This window comes from Callorhinus ursinus, unplaced genomic scaffold (genome assembly GCF_003265705.2).
Source record: "Callorhinus ursinus isolate GAN/ISIS: 27379988/994484 unplaced genomic scaffold, GSC_fseal_2.0 scaffold9, whole genome shotgun sequence".
NCBI classification, from domain to species: Eukaryota; Metazoa; Chordata; class Mammalia; order Carnivora; family Otariidae; genus Callorhinus; species Callorhinus ursinus.
The window spans coordinates 33,638,690-33,658,229 of NW_027397071.1; the positions used below are offsets into that span (position 1 = coordinate 33,638,690).

A 19,540-nucleotide genomic window follows, 5' to 3' on the forward strand; every position below is an offset into this window, starting at 1 on the left:
AACACTTTAATAATAAGTGATTAAGAACATATTAAACAAAATAGTAATAATTTTCAAATGTGATATATAAGTCTATGTAAAATGTCATTATAATTAAACACCATTATTTATTATAAAAATAAAATTCCCTCCGTCTTAGAGCTAAGCTAAAATTAAGGAATTTTCTAATTACCAGAAGAAATTCACAAGCCAAGATCACAAGAATTTCCTAAATGACTACATTACTCATCATTTTTAAGCTGATGCCTTCATAATTACTTATCCTCCAAAGCATTTTCTCAAACTATCGAAAGCAAATGGCAATATCAGCTGAGTTCATCATTGGATTTCAAGAAAGAAGCTCTATCAGGGAACAGAAATCAACATTAGCTAACTTAGATGTAGGTTATTACCATCCAGATAATTTAAAGAACTATCAAAATCATGTACGAACTGAGGCTGCTGTCAGCAACTAGGGTTTGCTACCATTATGTCTGAAAGCATATTTAAACTCAGCTGTTAATCCCAAAGACTCCATTCCTGCAAACTACATACTATGCATACAGCTACGTTTGCTTTTGAAATTCACTAACTCATCACATTGTTTTCAGTGATAGTGAAAAATTGCTATACCATGAATGAAGTATATATTTAAACCACTGCTTTGGTACTAATACACCTTAAATGCATTTTGCAACTAATTGAAATATTTTTCTAAGCACCAGAGCACACTGAAAAATATAGAAATAAGTAAAACATTTTCCCTGACCTCAAGGAATTTACTAAAACATATAAAAGAGGTATAAGAGGTGACCAAAAGAAAAAAAAAAAAAAAGCCTTAAGTGAACAAAGAAAACTAAAGTACCTACAAAACTGTTCTGTCCATTACTATAGCTACTAGCCACTTGTGGCTACTTTAATTTAAAATAATTAATATAAAATTACAATGTCGGGGCGCCTGGGTGGCTCAGTTGGTTAAGCGACTGCCTTTGGCTCAGGTCATGATCCTGGAGTCCGGAGATCGAGTCCTGCCTTGGGCTCCCTGCTCGGCGGGGAATCTGCTTCTCCCTCTGACCCTCCCCTCTCTCTTGCTCTCTCTCTCTCTCTCTCATTCTCTCTCAAATAAATAAATAAAATCTTAAAAAATAAACAAATAAAATAAAATACAATTAAATTAACATGTATGTGTTCAATCACATTATAGTTGAAGTGCTCCATAACCTCTGTGGCTAGTGACTGACTGACTCTACTGGATTGCTGCTATGTAAATTCAAAGGATTCCTGTTTATATGAGAAAAAGCATCCTAAAGGTACTAGTTTTTGAAAAGTATCCTAAGGAACAAATAGGAACCAAACAGGTGGGAGGGTGGATTTCTTGGCATTTTTTTTCCTTCTTTTTTTTTAATTTAAATTCAACTAATTAACATACAATGTATTATTTGTTTCAGGGGTTACAGGTCTGTGATTCATCAGTCTTACATGATACCCTGGGCTCATTACAACACATACCCTCCCCAATGTCCATCACCCAGTTATCCCATGCCCTACCCCCTTCCCCTCCAGCAACCCTCAGTTTGTTTCCTAAGATTGAGCTTGGCATTGTTTTTAAGGGACACTTAGTAACATAGCTTGGCTGGAGCAATGGGAAGAAAACCTCACTTTGGAATCAAAGTTCAGGTCCTTGAATTTTATGCTATGCCTTTTAGACTTGGTTTTACTCAGTGAAAAACTGCTCACAGAATTGACATCATTAAAGGAAATAATGCATACATAAGTATGTAAAGACAGTGATAAAGTGGGGGAAAGGGTCAGGAAGGAGCAAGAGGTCAAAGAGGAACGCAAAGGTGCTAAGAAGAAAGAGCGATCAGGACTGCCGGCTTGAACTTCGTTCACGGTATTAGACTAATATTAAACAGCTATAAGACTGTACTGAAATGTTACAGTTAAGCCTCAGAATGATCTATTGACACCTGCAAATGCTTCTTTTATCCTTTGCTGCAGCACACAGATTAGTAAGGAACCAAAGTAGCATTCACCACAATCAGCCATGAAGTAAGTTTACTTTGGTAAAGTTGTTCAAAATTGTGGTGGAATCTTGTAGGGTGGAGAAAGAGTATTTAGGAAGGGGGTGTTAAATATCAAGTTGTCTACTGACTGTAGCCCGGTGTCAACCATATTGTGTGTCCTTGTGTTCATGGGTATATAGCATTTTATATTTATAAATGAGTCTCTGATCTGTGTTCAACTGAAATGAATTCCAAACCACAGAAGTGCTAGTCACTCAAATTATTAATTTATAGTTCTCTTCTACAGTTATGCATTTGAAGCTGTCAAAAACCACGTATCAAGAATTATAAAGCAAACAGACATTGCTTACGAAGGTTTCCACCATGACAAATTTATCTTTAAGGTTTTACTACTTTACTAAAACACGTGATCTTAAGACACTTTTATATATTTATCAGTATCAAAATGAAGTCAATTTTCCCAAAAGACCAAAATATTATTTAAAATTAAACTCAGTTCAATCTTTTTTTTTTTTTTTTAAGCAAAAGTACTAGAAACATTTGTTTGGACCTTGTCAGAAGGGTTTCAATTTTACATCATTACGTTTTAACTTGCCTAATCAGTTGAACAAAAGTACTTTATGTAAAATGATTCTTTTAGTTGCCTTAGCTACAAATCCCTGCAGGATACTATAATTGAAATCTACTCACGTAAGTTAGGAATAATTAGGACCCCAAATTAAGCCAAACACAAAGTTAATTCAAACAGTCAGCTGCTTGTCATTTAAATGGTTACGGAGTTTTATTGTTGCTTAACATTTCCGAATGCTTTTAAATGTACTTTGTTCTTCTAGTCTATATTTAGTATTTTAGTACAAATAGAAATGGGATCAAGAAGCAAAGATTCACCAGCCTTTATTTAGATCGGAGTAACACCTATACCCAGTCTTTGTCACTGAAGGTTTTCCACACAATTTTCGCTATGTCAATTAACAACACGGATGAAAGAATGGAGTGACAGCTCTCAAAGGCAAGCTTTCTGGTAAATAAAGAGGGATCACAGAATGTACCCTGAGTGCCATTAATGCAGGAAAAGTAAGAGCTTTTGAAAGCTAACAAGGATAGTCTCTATTTGCCTAAACTCTAAAACAAAGGATTAAATGAACTTCCTGTTGTAAGCAAACAAAAGAAAAAGGATAATGTCTAAACCCCATACCTGAAGGAGGGGCTCCAAAGGCTTGCTTTCAACTATTTTAGTTGCGACTGCTAATCAGCGTGAACTGATAAACTAAATATAGTAGAAGTTAAAATTACTGTTTCACATTTCAGTTTTTCAGTGTTGTGGCAGTAAATCATTCTTAGCAATAGCTTGTACTTCCAAAGAGAAACTGATTTTTGAAAAAAATATACGCCTGTGGCTGTATAACTTCTCAAGATCACTTGAAACTTGCAGAGTTAGCTAATACTGTTTTTAATCTGCAATGGTAATGTTTAAAAAAACCTGAAATATAGGATTTTTTTAATCACAGCCATTAAGCTAAACAATGTTATACAATATATTTTAAAGTACATCTTAAATATTCTGTATATCTGTATATCTGATTTACAGTATATCTGACAGCCTCACGAGGTAGGAAAATACACCATTGACCTCAGGCTAGGTATCAAGCTCTCCAGAAAGAAAAACGGACTGGCAGTAAGTAGAGCTTGGCAGAGGGGTGAGCTCTGCAAACCTTTCTTAGTTTCTTCATCTATTAATTGAAAACTTCTATAACTACTAATCTCAAGTTGTGATACTAAGTCTATAATTCTTCAATTCTCCCAAAAAATAAAAACAAAAGTATTCTGACCCCTAAGGTAACTATGTAAAACTCTCTTTGTTTAAAATCTGCTATTTAGGGCGCCTGGGTGGCTCAGTTGGTTAAGCGACTGCCTTCGGCTCAGGTCATGATCCTGGAGTCCCGGGATCGAGTCCCGCATCGGGCTCCCTGCTCAGCGGGGAGTCTGCTTCTCCCTCTGACCCTCTTCCCCCTCATGCTTTCTATCTCTCATTCTCTCTCTCTCTCAAATAAATAAATAAAATCTTTAAAAAAAATAAATAAATAAATAAATAAATAAAATCTGCTATTTAGTTACTTTTCAGATGGCTTTAAAAAGCATCTAAAGAAGCTAATGAACTTCATGAAGAAATAAATGTAATTTGTGATTTGTATTACCATAAATTTAAAGTAAATCACATAAGTAATCGATCTTTCTCTCTGACAGGAAAAGTAGAAGGAGATTATGTCCACTACCAAAAATGAATAAAATCTTTGATTATGTATAATACTGCAAAGTAGAAAAATCATTAATCAACCTTAAGCAGATAAAATATCTTTAAGTTGTTTTTGATAACCAGTTTACATTCCAGTACGTCTATCCTCTACTCTCTTACGGGGCTAACATGTCAGGGTGTTAATATTGAAGTGAAAATGACAACAATTCTTAGTTTCTTTTTAAATTCATGGACTTTGAAAAATTAATAAAATATAAACTTTTTCCAAATAGGTTAAGAAAATATACAGCCTGCATTACATGATTTTATCATGTTACTTTAAGTAATAAACACATTTGTAGTAAAATTATATTAAAAATGTTTCCACATAGCACAGAATGAAAGTAGGACAGATCAATGGGGCAAAGAAGGCAGTATTAGGGAGAAAGGGTCAGGCTGCATTGTTACTGAGTGATCTTTAAAACAAATCATGAGATAAAAGGTCAAGAGAAAGCATATAAAATTGGATTACAAGTGTAACAAAATATAAAAATGTTCAGTAACATTTCAAGATACTTTAGTCCCTTTTTAAATAAAATAAATTACAAAACTGAAAGTGATATTTTTTCTGTATTTCACCTATGCTGTTAAGGTTAGAAACAAACCTTGATTTGCACTGGTAGAAATCACTGTCATGCAAAATCTGTTTTTCTAGACTAAACATTTTAATAACCAAAACTCCTGGATACAGATGTCCTCTCACAGACCAGCAACCTCAGCATCACCTGGGAGCTTATTAGAAATGCAGACTCTCGAGGCCGATCCTGGATTACTGAGTCAGAATCTACATTTTAACAAGATCCCCAAGTGATTTATGTGTGCGTTAAATTTTGAGGGGCACTGTTCTAAATAAACAAGAAGATTAAAAGCATCCAGCATGTCTGCCTTAGATTTCTTCTTCTCCCGAACACATCTCTTCCCTACTTTTCCTCTCCCTGGATCATAATACACATTCTCCTTTCCTAGATGAAGAGCCTTCCTGTCCTTGAACTGGATCCCATTTCTTTTCTGCCTGGAAAAAAATTCAGGTACCCAACTTATCTACTAAAAACAACTAAAAAAGAAAATTATAAAAAGTACTTTCCTTAAACAATGGAGTATACTGAAATACCACCTGTCTCCTTTACTTTACTTATTGAATCCCCTGCCACCACCACCTCCCCACAGCATTCTGCCATGTAAAAGTGGTTCTCTTAAAATCCCAGACAGCTTTCTCCCTACTACCCCCCAGCAACAACCCCAGTCATACTTTCTATTGTGTTTGACTAAGTTATGAAGTCCATAACTCATAAATATATTGCCTCTAATCAAAACCTGAATATTAGTTATGTCTACCACATGGTTTAGATTTTAATACCACAAAGGAAAAATAAAGAAGGGGAGAGAACTAATGATTAACACACACACACACACACACACACACACACACCCAAAGACATAGTAAAACAGTAGTAAGAAGCATTCTACAAATAACCGACAAAATGAATGAAAATTTTACTTAATCTCTTAGATTACAACCCTATGCCAAACAAAACTCTGCTATCTCTGAATTCCTCTATTTTTTTCCCAGAAAATTTCTCGTGTTTCTTGACACTCCAGAATTCCTAAAATGCAAACTCTATTTTTACTATGAGGTATTTTAATTACTCTTGTCATGCTTTGTACTCGCTCTCTCTCACAAGAAATTCTCTCTTAAAAATAAAATTTATTAAACAGACTAGATACCAAAAAAAACCCAATCATTTAAGCAGAGAAGAGCACTATTACTGGAATCAGAACAGTTACATTTCATCCATAATTCAATCTGTATAGATAAAGTTGTGTTCATTTCTTTTTCTTTCTTTTTATTGTTCATTATCCTTTTTTTATATGGGTAATGTCCCAATTTTATCTACTTTTGTTAGTTAAAATCTGATTCACACCAAAGATTTAATATTAGTTCACTTCATTTTAAATTAATTGAGAGCTGAGAGCTCTCACCTAATAAAGTTAACTCCTAATGGATTAAAAATTTAAATAAAAACATTTAAGAGTTACAGGGAAATGCAAGTGAATAAATATTTAACCAATCTCAAGATACAGACTTTTAAGATAAAAATAATGGAAGATCTCACAAAAGAAAATAGCAATACATCAAAAAGTAAGAAAAGAAGAAACAAAAGCAAATGAAGTAAAATGTTGATAATTGTTAAATCTTTGATTATTGTTATTTTATAAATTTCTATTTGAAATTTTCATTAAAAAATTTAAGCAGAAGGAAATGAATTAAGGCAAACAAATTATGTTTTTCACAATAAAAATGACAAAAGGATATTAGCAAAGAGCTTAATAAGAAAAGCTAAACAGAAAAGTTGACAAAGGTAGTACACAAAAAAATTCACATCAAAATTAGAACTAGACAATAAATAAATCCATGAAAACTAATTTTTTCCTCACAATTAGCCCCAAATTATAAATTTAACTTACAGATACCCTTTTTCTCATATCAAAGTGTCAATTCCTCTAAAAATTTAACATCAATGCTGATAAAGTAAGTAAGATTGATACTTCCACACACTGGAAATAAAAATGACCAGTGGTATAATCATTCAGAAAAAACAGTTTGGAAGATGTCCACATGCGATCAGAATTTTAGAATTCCAGTCTCAGGAAATAGCCAGATATGAAGGAAAAGATTTACATAGATATTTATTTTACTTATACTTGAAAGAAATTAAGTTCAAATGGCCAAAGAGTACAGACAGGGGATTATATCATTTTTGACATATAAATGATAAATTACCATGCAGGTGTTAAAATCCATTATCTAAATATATAATGACATGGTAATATAAGTTATGACAATATAAATGAAAAATCAGAATATAAAAGTTTATGGAAATGAACCTAATTTTGTTTCACACATCATAATTTTGTTTCATCCATAATATCAAGCATGTTGGTGGGGCACCTGGGTGGCTCAATAGATTAAGCCATCTGCCTTGGGTTGAGGTCATGATCCCAGGGTTCTAGGATCAATCCCCACATCGGACTCCCTGCTCAACCGGGAGCCTGCTTCTCCCTCTCCCTCTTCCCCTCCCCCGGCTCATTCTCTCTCTCTCTCTTTCTCTCTCTCTCTCTCTCTCTCTCTCTCTCTCGCACATGCACGCACTTTCCCCCAAATAAACAAATAAAATCTTTAAAAAAAATCAGGTATGTTGGGAAAAGAAAAAGAAATGTGCTGTGGTTATATCAAGATCCTACAATTATGAACAGTTTTAAATGCTTATTTCAACTTCCTAATTTTTTATCTTTTCTCATGAGAAGGTATTACATTCAAAATCAGAAGGGGGGAAAAGTACTTTTAAGAAAAAAAAAAAAAAGCCCTCCAAGCAAGAATAATGGCAGACATAAAAGTCAAACCCAGTAGAGTCCCATGCTGATAAGGAGGATTATAAATGTTGTTTGTGCTTCCTGAAGCTCTGATATGGAATTCCCTTCTCAGCCTTACATTTTAGCCAAGAGATCCCAGGGCCAGCACTAGGTATTCTCCTGGAATCACTTCTGTCAAGCTGACAAAAGGAGTTCAAGAATAGGGTTGAAAGATGTCATGAGATATTCACTAATCCACACTGATGTCTAATACATGTAGACCGCACGGCTGTCATATGTCATTCTCTGTCATGCAGGAGGTGAAAAGAAAATAAAGAGTACCATAGGGTACTAAGCATATGTTTCAGGAAAACACTCCCTTAGTAATGTGGCAGATAAATCGGTTCTTGGAGACATACCAGTTCTACATTAATACTCAGAAGTGCTCAATCATTTGTATTATCATATTCTCTAATACCACAACCTAAGTATATAACATATAAAAAAGTGAAAAGGTGTATTAATTCAGAAAATGAAGCAAAAGATTCATCAAAACTGAAATTACTCAGTAAGGAGTAATGAACACAAATACTGTTTGGCAAAATTAAGATGATTTACATGCTTCCTATGCTTTTAATTAAGCATTACCTTTAATGACACTATTCTTTCAAAAACTATAACAACTGTGATAAATTCCTAATATGGATATAAAATCAATACTTCAAATATTTACTCTTATATGGACAAGTTCATAACCTCTTTACTTTTAGCAAAGTATTATTTCATAACAACAGATCTATTTATTTAGCATGTGACACAGTCTTTTCTGTCGGAAAACGGAGGCTTGTAAAAACTGAACAGCCAAGCAGTACAATGTTCTTGAGGTCCGCTGGGTGGCTGTTGTATGTGACACAACTAATTTATAACACTTTTCCACCAGCAACAGACCTACCTGTGAACCAACATAGACTGTGGATAAACAAACCTTTTCTAACACTGAAAAAGAACAAAAGAGCATGGAATAAGGTAGAGAGTGGGAAGAAAGTGGGAAATCAAGCACTGGAATTTAAACTCCAATGTATGAAATATGGCATATTTTGACACTGAATATTGGTACATGAGATGACAAATGTATATTCTAAACTAACTTTTTAGGGGCGCCTGGGTGGCTCAGTCATTAAGCGTCTGCCTTTGGCTCAGGTCATGATCCCAGGGTCCTGGGATCAAGCCCTGCATCAGGCTCCCTGCTCGGCGGGAAGCCTGCTTCTCCCGCTCCCACTCCCCCTGCTTGTGTTCCCTCTCTCGCTGTCTCTCTCTCTGTCAAATAAAATCTTTAAAAAAATAGTACAAAAACTAATGATGTAATATATGGTGATTAACATAACAATAAAAATTAAAAATTAAAAAAATAAATAATAGTAATAAACTGACTTTTTAAAAGATGCTAGTGTCTCCTAGTAAGTTTAGTCTTATTTTTTTCAATTTTGAGTCATATTCTGAACAAATAAACCTTATTCTTAAATCCTGATAGTAATACAATAATGCATTTGGTTTTTACAAGATGCAACATTCTATAATTTGTAAATGGCATTAATATTTATATTTTTAAGACTGAATTATATCACTACCTATGCAGAGGAAAGCTGCTGCAATCAAATTACATTACAGTCATATAATACAATAAAGTGTCCTAAGAGCAATATAGTTGGGTACTTTCTCAAGGAGTCAAATCACACTGATCTGCACTAAATGTATAAACAAAATCATTATTTAAAAAAATGCATTGTTTTAAACCAATGTTAATTTACATAATTTGTGAATTTAAAAAATAAGGTGACATTTGCTATGCAGCCAACACAGATATGCTATAAGATTCCTATTAATTTAATGGGAATTGTGACTCCCATTAAGTTTAATAGGAGTCATACGGCCAAATCGCCACATACCTTGCTAAAAATTTACTTCCTAGCTTTCAACTAAACAAAAATATACTGAAATGAACAAAAATAGTCAATTTTGCTAGACTGGGAAATCTCAAGTCCCTACAGTAAGTCAATTCAGCATTTTCATAGCAACGGCCATGTAGTTATTCCCAACAAGAAAAAGAACAAGGTTATCACAATGAAGAGACAAATTGAAGCAAGGGTTTAGGAGCTCTGAAAATATAACATTTACTCTTTACAGAAAATATGTCCTGTTTTTTACAATCTGGAGCCAAGTTTTCCATTTTTTTTTTCTTCTCAATACACTGTCGAGAAAGAGTGGGAAAAAAATCCCTTTTTAGAGCCTAAAATTATGACCAAGAAGCCTGATCAGGGGTTATAAAAAGCCATATGAAAAGATACAGATAGTAACTCCTAGTAATCAACTGGTTACTCTTCCTGAATCACAGTGAATTAAATCATAATTTCTTTTCAAAAACACTTTCAAAAAAGTTACTTTATATCCATATCCACTCATCTCTACACCTCACCTCAAACACCCCCACATATACAATACTACAATGGTTAAGTGTGATGCTGAGGGACATCCACATCATCCCCCAAATCTGTCAGAAATGCAATGCTTGGGCCCCATCCCAGACCTTCTAGGTGATTCTGGTGCTTTTAAGTACCACTACAGTACTTTATTTCATACCATGCTGTTCTCCATTGATTTTTTTTTTTTTTATCTCCACCACCATGCTCACCACTGCCTTTTTTTTTTAAGATTTTTATTTATTTATTGAGAGAGAGAGAGAGAGAATGGTAGAGAGCATGAGAGGGAGGAAGGTCAGAGGGAGAAGCAGACTCCCTGCTTAGCAGGGAGCCCGATGCGGGACTCAATCCTGGGACTCCAGGATCATGACCTGAGCTGAAGGCAGACGCTTAACGACTGAGCCACCCAGGCGCCCCTATAACATTTTTTTTAAAAATAAGAATAAACAACAATGTAATTTGAACTAATTAACTAAAATTTTGACTACTGAAATCTAATTAAATACTCACTGCATAAAGAATTCAACCTGAAACCCATTTTAAAACCGACTTTGCTGAAGAACTGCTATTATTTGTAACTTGTCACTTGAGCAAGCCTTCACATGTCTGACTTATGCTTGCCAGGGCTCCATTATATAGCATAATTTAATTCTCTAGGACACAAAAATTCAATTTACTTTCCTACTTACTGATACATGATTCCACAGTGGTTACTCTACCCATAAAAACTGGCCAAAAGAATCAAAGCACACCAGTTTCTCAACAAAACTGATTTTTGAAGGGTCTGAGATTAGTTCTGTAGGAATAAAATCAATTCTAAGAAAAACTTACAAAATATTTTGAAAGTCTGATCTTTCATAATCATTTTTTATTTGGAAATTCTAAAAGCAATTTTCAAAAATACACAGGGGAAAAGAGACTCTAAGAATAAATAAAACATTGTTCTTGTTTTGCAAAAACAAGTAAATTTAAGGGGTGAGATTTGATTGTTCAATACGAGTTGACAGAGTAAGAGATAAAGGGAAAGAAGCTAATTCTAACAATTAAAACTTTATATAATTAGATTTTACTGTGGTAAAAACTTAAAAAAATGTTTAGTAGTTTGCTCTTTACTGTGTACACAAAACATGACATATTTAATGTTCCTCTGAACATAAAACAAGTAAATCCTTGCAAATGTGGAAATTTACCTCTCATGTGTATAGATGTAAAATAACTCCAAAATTATGTTTGGCCTTTATAATAATATACTAAAGTGAAACACTAATGTAAAAAGGAGGGAAAATAAAAGCTCTGAAAAAGGCAAGTCAATCACTAAATATAATACACAGGCTAGTTCCGTTTTGTTTTGATCTTAATTAGCTACTACTTAAAATCCACATTTGATTTCTACTGGAAAGTCAGAAGGCTGGCAAAACAAGTCTAAATGCTGGCGTGGCAATCATGGGTCCTCTGGCAAGCATTTCCCTGCCTACTGCAGACCTTGACTGGCCTGCTGCATTGAAGTTACTTGGCCTGCTTGGCCCCAGTAGGTACCTGTGGTTTCTGACCCTGCACAAGGCCATGAGCTCCTCAAGAGCAGGAACTGTGCCTTATGCATTTCAGAATCCTAAGCACCTGGCTCAACACTCAATAAATGAGAAAGGAAGAACCTACCTAGGAAACTTTATCTAAATTATACCTATAAGAATCCAGACACTAATACAAAAAGTGCTCATCTCTGTAAGATTTGAAAAGGTAACCACCATGTAGGGGCTCTGAAGAAACTTAACGGCTGAATGGTTGAATTTCTAACTCCTTTCCTGTGTTCTCATACCTAACTTTGATTGCTTTTCTCTATAGGTGTTCACAGAACATTATCTGCTTTCTGGCAATAAAGGACTATCATGTCTTGTAAAACTTTTCTAAGACAAAAAACCATGTGAGCTGGATCAGTATTCTAACAGTTTGCATGAACTGTGACTACTCTCACAGAGAGCAATGTGATTCCTCCCAGGTTCTTTTTACCCGTAGGAGGCAACTGCTTCAAAAGCAACACCCCCTGGCCTGATGCGCCAAAAATGAAATTTCTCTTAACGGCAGATATGAATCCTGACCTGATAGGTGACACTAGAAATAAAACTGCAGTATCTCATGAAAAAGTCTCTGTTTGCTAGCCCCCCCCCGCTGAGTTAAGCTACTGTGCCAGCAAAGTAGTCTCTCTTGATTGGAAATTTTTTCATTATGTGGACTAATGAGCCATTGGTCCACACCTGGAATCTTTTTTAAGTGTATAAAAACATTCAAACATAACAGCAGGAATTTAGTTAGTTTCCCCCCCAAAAAAAAACCAGATGCAAAATTATAGACTATACACAAGATTTTCATAACAATCTAAGCCAGAGATTCATATTCTTAAACTCAGTTTCTGCTTGTTTATCATTATGGTACTATTCATTCAGACATATTACATTTTACTGTTAGATTTGATGTATCTCTCAATTCTGATGCGAAGAGCACTATCTTCTAAAAATAGAGTATTAACCCATTTGTAACTTTCAAGTTTGACTTAAATCCAAGTGAACATTATTTACTTTCTGAATACAGTATTTGTTTTAAAATATTTCTAAATTTGTCATTTATTTGAATTATATTATCAAGTTATGTCAATATATTGAAAGTAGGGGGCTGGGGAGGCAAGAAGAAAATGATGAAATATGATTTTGGAATAGCAATTCAAATAAAATTCAGCAAAATTAAAATGTTAACACTGAAGCTTATTACAAAGATGTTTAAACTTCTATTAGTTGACAGCTGCCTTTCTCCTCCACCTATCATTTTATTAATAGGTTTAAATAGGACCACTTAAAAATACATATAAAACCAATTTAAAAATTCTAAAATATTTTCTTCAAGAATATTTAATTGGGACAAATAAAATCCATGCATTTCTCAGAGATTTTTGTATTCTTCACAGATTTTACAAGATTAATATAGTTTCACGCTGAATACATAACTACCACTATCAAGTAGCTATGAAATTAACATATCTTAGCTCCATATTAACTTCTGACCTGCTCTATAAAAAGCACTTGAAAGGGTGTTATTTTCACATGGAAATAATACGTAAGACTAAAGAAGTAACAGATACCAAGAAATCCATACAGTAATTAGTAAATGATGGTTCCGATTATTTCATTAAGCCTCAAAAGTGTATTTAACTTCTTTAAAAGTCAGGTCCATCTCCCAAAAGAGATAAATAACATTCAAAAGGAAGCACTACAAAAAAAAAAAAAAAAAAATTTCCAGAAGATATGAAAAAACTTTATTTAGGAGTTTTAGAACCAAACTATGACTCCACTTAAGAAGCAAACAAACTAAAGATGAAGTAAAAAAAGTGACATGAAATACTCTCAATTTTACTGGAATAAGTTTAGTCAATAAGTGTAAAATATATACCAAAGCAAAGATTTCATTTACTTCTTTCAGGATTATTAACAATAATATTTTACAGGTTTATGTGAAACATAAATTCAGACTTCTAGCACTTTCTTCCATACAATAGCTGTGTGTAGTGAAAATAAATTCAGCCACCAAAAAAAGAATGTGACATTCGGGAAATCTTTTTAACAGCTAATTTTTAAAATAAAACTCATTCTAGCCACTTCTACATACAGAAGATTGCATAGTTTAAACTAAATTCACCCAGATTTGAAAAATAAAATTTAAATTAAATCTTACCTTCTGTATTCGGTAAGAAGCTGATTATAATGACAAACCACAGACTTCGCATTCTGCAACCAGAAGACACCATTATTGATTCCTTTAAATATTTTCTTTGTATTCCTTAATGAATCTAGTTATAAATGCCCAGCTTCATCGAACCCAGCAGTCTGCATCATTGATCCTCATATCTGAAAAACAAACAAATCCATCATTTACTCTTATGGTTCTGTTACGTCACAAAAAAATGCAAAAGTAGTAATAAGTGTCTCTCTCCCTCCATGCCTCCCTCTATCTCCTAAATATAAAAAAAATAAATGGTATATATTTTGATTCTATATCCAATATGGGAGCTGCTCCTACATACTGGATATCTGAGCCTTAAAGAATATAAAGAAAACGATCAAAGCTCAAAAAACACTTATAGATAACCATACATATGAATTCATAGAACAGCTATATAAATCCCTAATGATTTTTTTCTTTGAAAAGCTTAGGAAGTCATTCTAGAACAATACATCTGTCTCGCTACGCCACATATCAGTCTTTTTATCAAATTACTAGCTTTGGTCTATATTGCCTCTAAAAAAATTTATAAATACATATACTTTTTTTGTTTGTTTCTAGTGATGGTAACAGCAATATTATCTACTATTTTATCCTGTTATCTTGCAGGACAGATTAGAGATATAATTAAGCAGTTTATTTTTCTACACAAGGATGTACAATTTTTAACACATGGGTGTACATTAATATAATAATGTACATTTATATAATAATGGCTTTCCCAAAACACCACATTCCTAAACACTACATATCAAATTGCTATAGTTATTCATAGAGGGAGCAGTTTAATAAAGGGCCTCTTAACTATTTCATTTTAAAGTTTTAGATTTTCATATTTTTTTTTTTTTACAGCAAAGTATAACTTAGTAAGATTAAACCTATATTCTTGAGCAGGTTGGTCCATCCACTAGACCCAAATAAAAACTCCAAGACCATGATGATTGTATCTCCAAGGTTGTAACACTATTTTTCTAAAAACTGGGAGAGGGGTAAAAAATATAAAACCTGGAACCAACTTTATTTTATTTTTTTTTTAAAGATTTTATTTATTTATTTGAGAGAGAGAGAGAGAGAGAATGAGAGAGAGCATGAGAGGGAAGAGGGTCAGAGGGAGAAGCAGACTCCCCGCTGAGCAGGGAGCCCGATGCGGGACTCGATCCCGGGACCCCAGGATCATGACCTGAGCCGAAGGCAGTCGCTCAACCAACTGAGCCACCCAGGCGCCCTGGAACCAACTTTAATTCTGACTAGCCCTTAAGAATCCGGTTCTTCAACTGGAGAGGATACAAAAACTTCAGGAGCATGACTTAATCGAATTTCTCAGTTCCTAGGACATAAGACCAGGTTATTTGCTAGGTTCTACTGAAGTGTTTCACTTCCTAGGTTAACATGAGGAATCAGAGTAAATACTAGCCTTACAATACACATAAAATGCAGACAGTTCTCAAATACATCCAGCCTCCTGGTCTAGCCTTGAGGGTAGAAAAACTACAAAATTTTCCTCTAAAGGGATATCTTAACAGTTTCTTCATATTAACTTCCTGTAATTTTCTTCTAAATAATATTCTTACCAAGTTCTCTCAATCTACCCTTAAACTGCTGCAGGTAAAGAGTTCTTAAAGTGGGGCCATGGGGGGGGATATCTCTCATTCTGAAGTTGTATCTATAAAAAAGGAACTCATAATTTAGATGCTGTCATGAAAGCATAAAGAAAATTTAGAAAACTTTTCCTAAATAACTCTGAAGTTCTCTCTTTCACATTATCTGAGCTACTCTGCATTTGCTACATGCTTCATGTATCATATATGATTCTATTATCAGTTTACTATATTCTATTATCAGTTCACAATGATGTAACTTCAATGGAAAAGCAGTCAGATTCTAAATAGTTTGGAACACTTACCGCCCTACAAAGTCACTGTCTTGCTTCACTGACAACCACACCAAAAAGAATGTAAAAAAATTAATCTGAAGCTATTATCTAGTGTTTAAATATAAAGATCCACAAAATCACAGATGAAACTAGCAAGGTATTTCCGTAATAAGCAGTTTGTTTTATCAAGCCTACAGTTTCAGGATAAAACTGCTTCTCTATACATCCCTCCATGACCCAGAACAGCCCAATTTTTTTAGGTCTCTTTGAAACTACTGAAGACATTTAGGTACCATGATGAAGGGGTCAGAAATGGTATTACCCAATTCTAAGAACACTTCAGATGATTCTATGCCTAAAGAAATAAGATAAAATAAAGGAAAGAACAAACTTCCTCTACTGAATGCCAAAAATATAAAAAGAATGATATATCAAAAATTAATCTGATGGGGAACATGGCACACAACCTTGTAGAATTGGCTTCTATTCTTTTTTCACACTTAACTCCCAAAGACTAACTCAAAAGACAAAACCCAAATAAACCTGCAGTTTACAACTGCAGTGGCAAAGGACCTGCCTTAAAACTGAAAGCTATTTTATACAAAGCATTCACAAAAGAATAAGAATATATTAAAAAATAATCCACTACTAATCAAACAAATGCTAATCAAAATATCTTTTATTAACTCATCAAATTGGCAAATATTTTCTCAAGATAATATGGAACTCTGGCCAGAGTTGGAGAGTTCCATCAGCAAAGGTAAAAAGGAAATTATCCTTCGCTCAGAGCAAGAGCTAAACAGGCTGAATCTTCCTGGAAAACAATTTGTCGATATGTAATATGAGGTTTAAATATGTGTGTCTTCCTTGAGATACCTCTAGAAATCTAGCCTAAGGAAATGATAGGGAAGTAAGCAAAGATTCACTCTAGGATACATGGAACCATGGAACCAGCATGGTCCATACGTGCCGCTGTGGAACATCTAATAATATTACTCAGCCATCAGAAAGGATGAATATCTACCATTTGCGTCGACATGGATGGAACTGGAGGGTATTATGCTAAGTGAAATAAGTCAATCAGAGAAAGACAATTATCATACAGTTTCACTCATATGTGGAACATAGGAAATAGCACAGAGGACAATAGGGTAAGGGAGGGAAAACTGAACAGGAAAAGATGAGGGAGACAAACCATATGAGACTCTTGACTGGGAAACAAAATGAGGGCTGCAGAAAGAGGTGGGTGGGGGGCTGGGGTAACTCACTGATGGGCATGAGCACTGGGTGTTATATGCAAGTAATGAATCATTGAACATTATATCAAAAACTAATGATGTACTATACATTGGCTGACTGAATTTAAATAAAAAATAAATAAAATGTAGATGATAAAAAACTTAGAAAGAGAAAGAAAAAAGAGAAGTCAGATAATTTCATGACCTGTCATATTGGAAAGGCTAATCAAGAAACAACTTCTTATATCCTCCATATTGTTCAATGATCCGATCAAGCAGTCAGAATTAGTACACGTAAAATTAAGTCACCCTCTGGACTGCTCCTGATTTGATCAAAGAATTCTGACTGTCCAAGTTCTGCTTGTAATGAGTATTTTCGTTTCAATGACATGCATACAGGCTGCCTGCCTACATGCACACAACTCTTGAACACATTTCTACTTTCTTAAAGCGATCCAAGATCAGTCTGTCTTCAGTCATCTGCTATTTGAAAGAGTCCTTGTTTGTGGGAAGAAAGGGAAGGAAGAAATCAGAGACTGATGACTGCTTTGTAGGAAACCGTGGCCAAGATAGGAAAACCTCTGTTAGTGAGGGCAAAACGAGGAGGAAACCGCACAACCAAGACCTCTTTTGTGGTCGTTGGCAAGGACAGATATTTCATGAACTGATTTCAACTATACTAAAATGTAAGCATATTCTTGAGGATTTTAATGTGAAACACAATTTTAAGGTTTGAGAATGTGAAACACAATTTTAAAATTACACTGTAGTCAATTATAAGACTTAGTATAGACGATTATTTCTAACAAACAGAAGCAGGTTCTGGAATGTAATAAAATCATGATTTTCTTCATGCAAATAAATCTTACATCCATCTGTGAATAAGTAAAAAGAATATCAAATTTATTTTTCTCATCCTACAATCTATATCCAATCATCTTCACTTCAAATAAAATTATTTACAAAAATTCAAGCTTTAAATGCAATTTTGAAAACTAAGTCAAAAGATTTTATTGCTGTGATCCAAATTAAGAACAACCTTCCATTAAAAAAAAAGTCAATGAAAATTGAAACACTTAACAAACCACAATCAGTTAAAAATAGGATGAATAAATAATCAAACATGGTGAAACTAATCTTAAGAAAACATTGCTCCTAATCAGAGTGGAGCCAAAGGACACTCACAGGCATAAATGTAGCCAGCTAACAGACTCCTCCAAACTCTTGACCTGCAAAATGAAGCTCAGCAAAAGCTTCTTACAATGCAAAACAAAACCAAACAAAATCAGAAAAAAGTCATTAAATTTCCTTTCAATGAACAGAAAAGATTAAGTAATTCTCCATATTAATAACTAGTTTGTCCTTAGATTTTTGGAAAACTTCTTTCCAAGAACTTTGGTGAGGAAAAAACTGTGACAATAAAGGCACAGTGCACAAACTCCTCTTAATACTAAGTCAAGGTTCATTTCTTAATAAAATCAGAAACATGTGCCTGTTCAGCAAAAATAGAAAAAAATAAAACCTGTTTGTTTGTAAGTATCAACGAAAGAGGTAGACTAGATCATGCTTCAAATTAAAAAGAGGAAAAGATAATTTAAAGTTTTCTAAAACTGGTTAACTAAGGTTGATATTCTATTAGGAGTAAAGCCAACATAAAGATTCATATCCAAAGCTTTGTCTTTGATTTCTACTTATGGACACTGAGGTACTAAGACCACTGGATGATAAACCCAAAACAACTAAAAGCAATGAGAACAGGGAAAGAAAATCACCATCTAAGTATGAGACCTACCAAAGTCGCCCATCCTTGTTATTATAAACTAAAGCTGTGTAAAAGGAAACATTAATGCTTCATTCTACGCACTAAGTGTATGTCAGTGCTAAATGAAAGCCAAAGAAGCTCTGTCTACAAAATCAGTCTTTCTAATCTTATTTGCACTATAAAATTATAATAATTATGAAATGGGACTTACTAGCAAAAGAGAACTGCTCTTCTACATTTTGCCCATACAAACAAAACAAAAAAGGATAATACTAACCCCATTAGACCCCCATGCAAAGTCTTAGAAAATGAAAAATAAATTAAGTTTCATTTCAATCTAAATCTCATTCGGGGTGTTCACTTTCCAGAAATATCTTATGTGTGGGCCAGACAGGCCAGAATTCCCCCTTCTTGTTAACATCGGAGAAAACACTGACACTCTTGGGAGTTTTCTTTCAGTAAGTTGTCTAAGTAAACCCTTGCTATCGCTAATCAGTGAGCTTATTTTAGCTCCAGACATTCAATGTTCTTTTGTGTTTCAGTTTATTTTTTTTCCTTTCACAAAGATAGTTTGGGGCTGGGAATGCTGACAGAGATTTTAAAACCACGTGGCCAACCACCGGTCGCTACCCTCTCTCTCCGTTTCATTTCTGTGGACACTAGTATCAAGTCCAGAGTACTTTAATTAAACTATTTATGCCAAAGTCCCCTTAACATTCATTACTGGTCTTACCCTTTACTGAAACTTCTGCACTGTGAGGGAATAAATTCT

At 34.1% G+C, this 19,540-nt stretch overlaps 1 protein-coding gene across 15 annotated transcripts in view; it reads right to left on the reverse strand.

Moving 5' to 3' along the window:
* Positions 1-19,540, reverse strand: part of ADGRL2 (adhesion G protein-coupled receptor L2) — a 216,158-nt gene that overhangs the window by 136,409 nt on the left and 60,209 nt on the right. For all 15 annotated transcript variants that reach the window (XM_073896435.1, XM_073896431.1, XM_073896438.1 and 12 more), the window contains exon 2: positions 13,848-14,020. In XM_073896435.1, coding sequence (XP_073752536.1) covers positions 13,848-13,920 — 73 coding nt within the window. In that variant the 5' untranslated portion in view covers positions 13,921-14,020. The remainder of the gene's footprint in view (positions 1-13,847; positions 14,021-19,540) is intronic.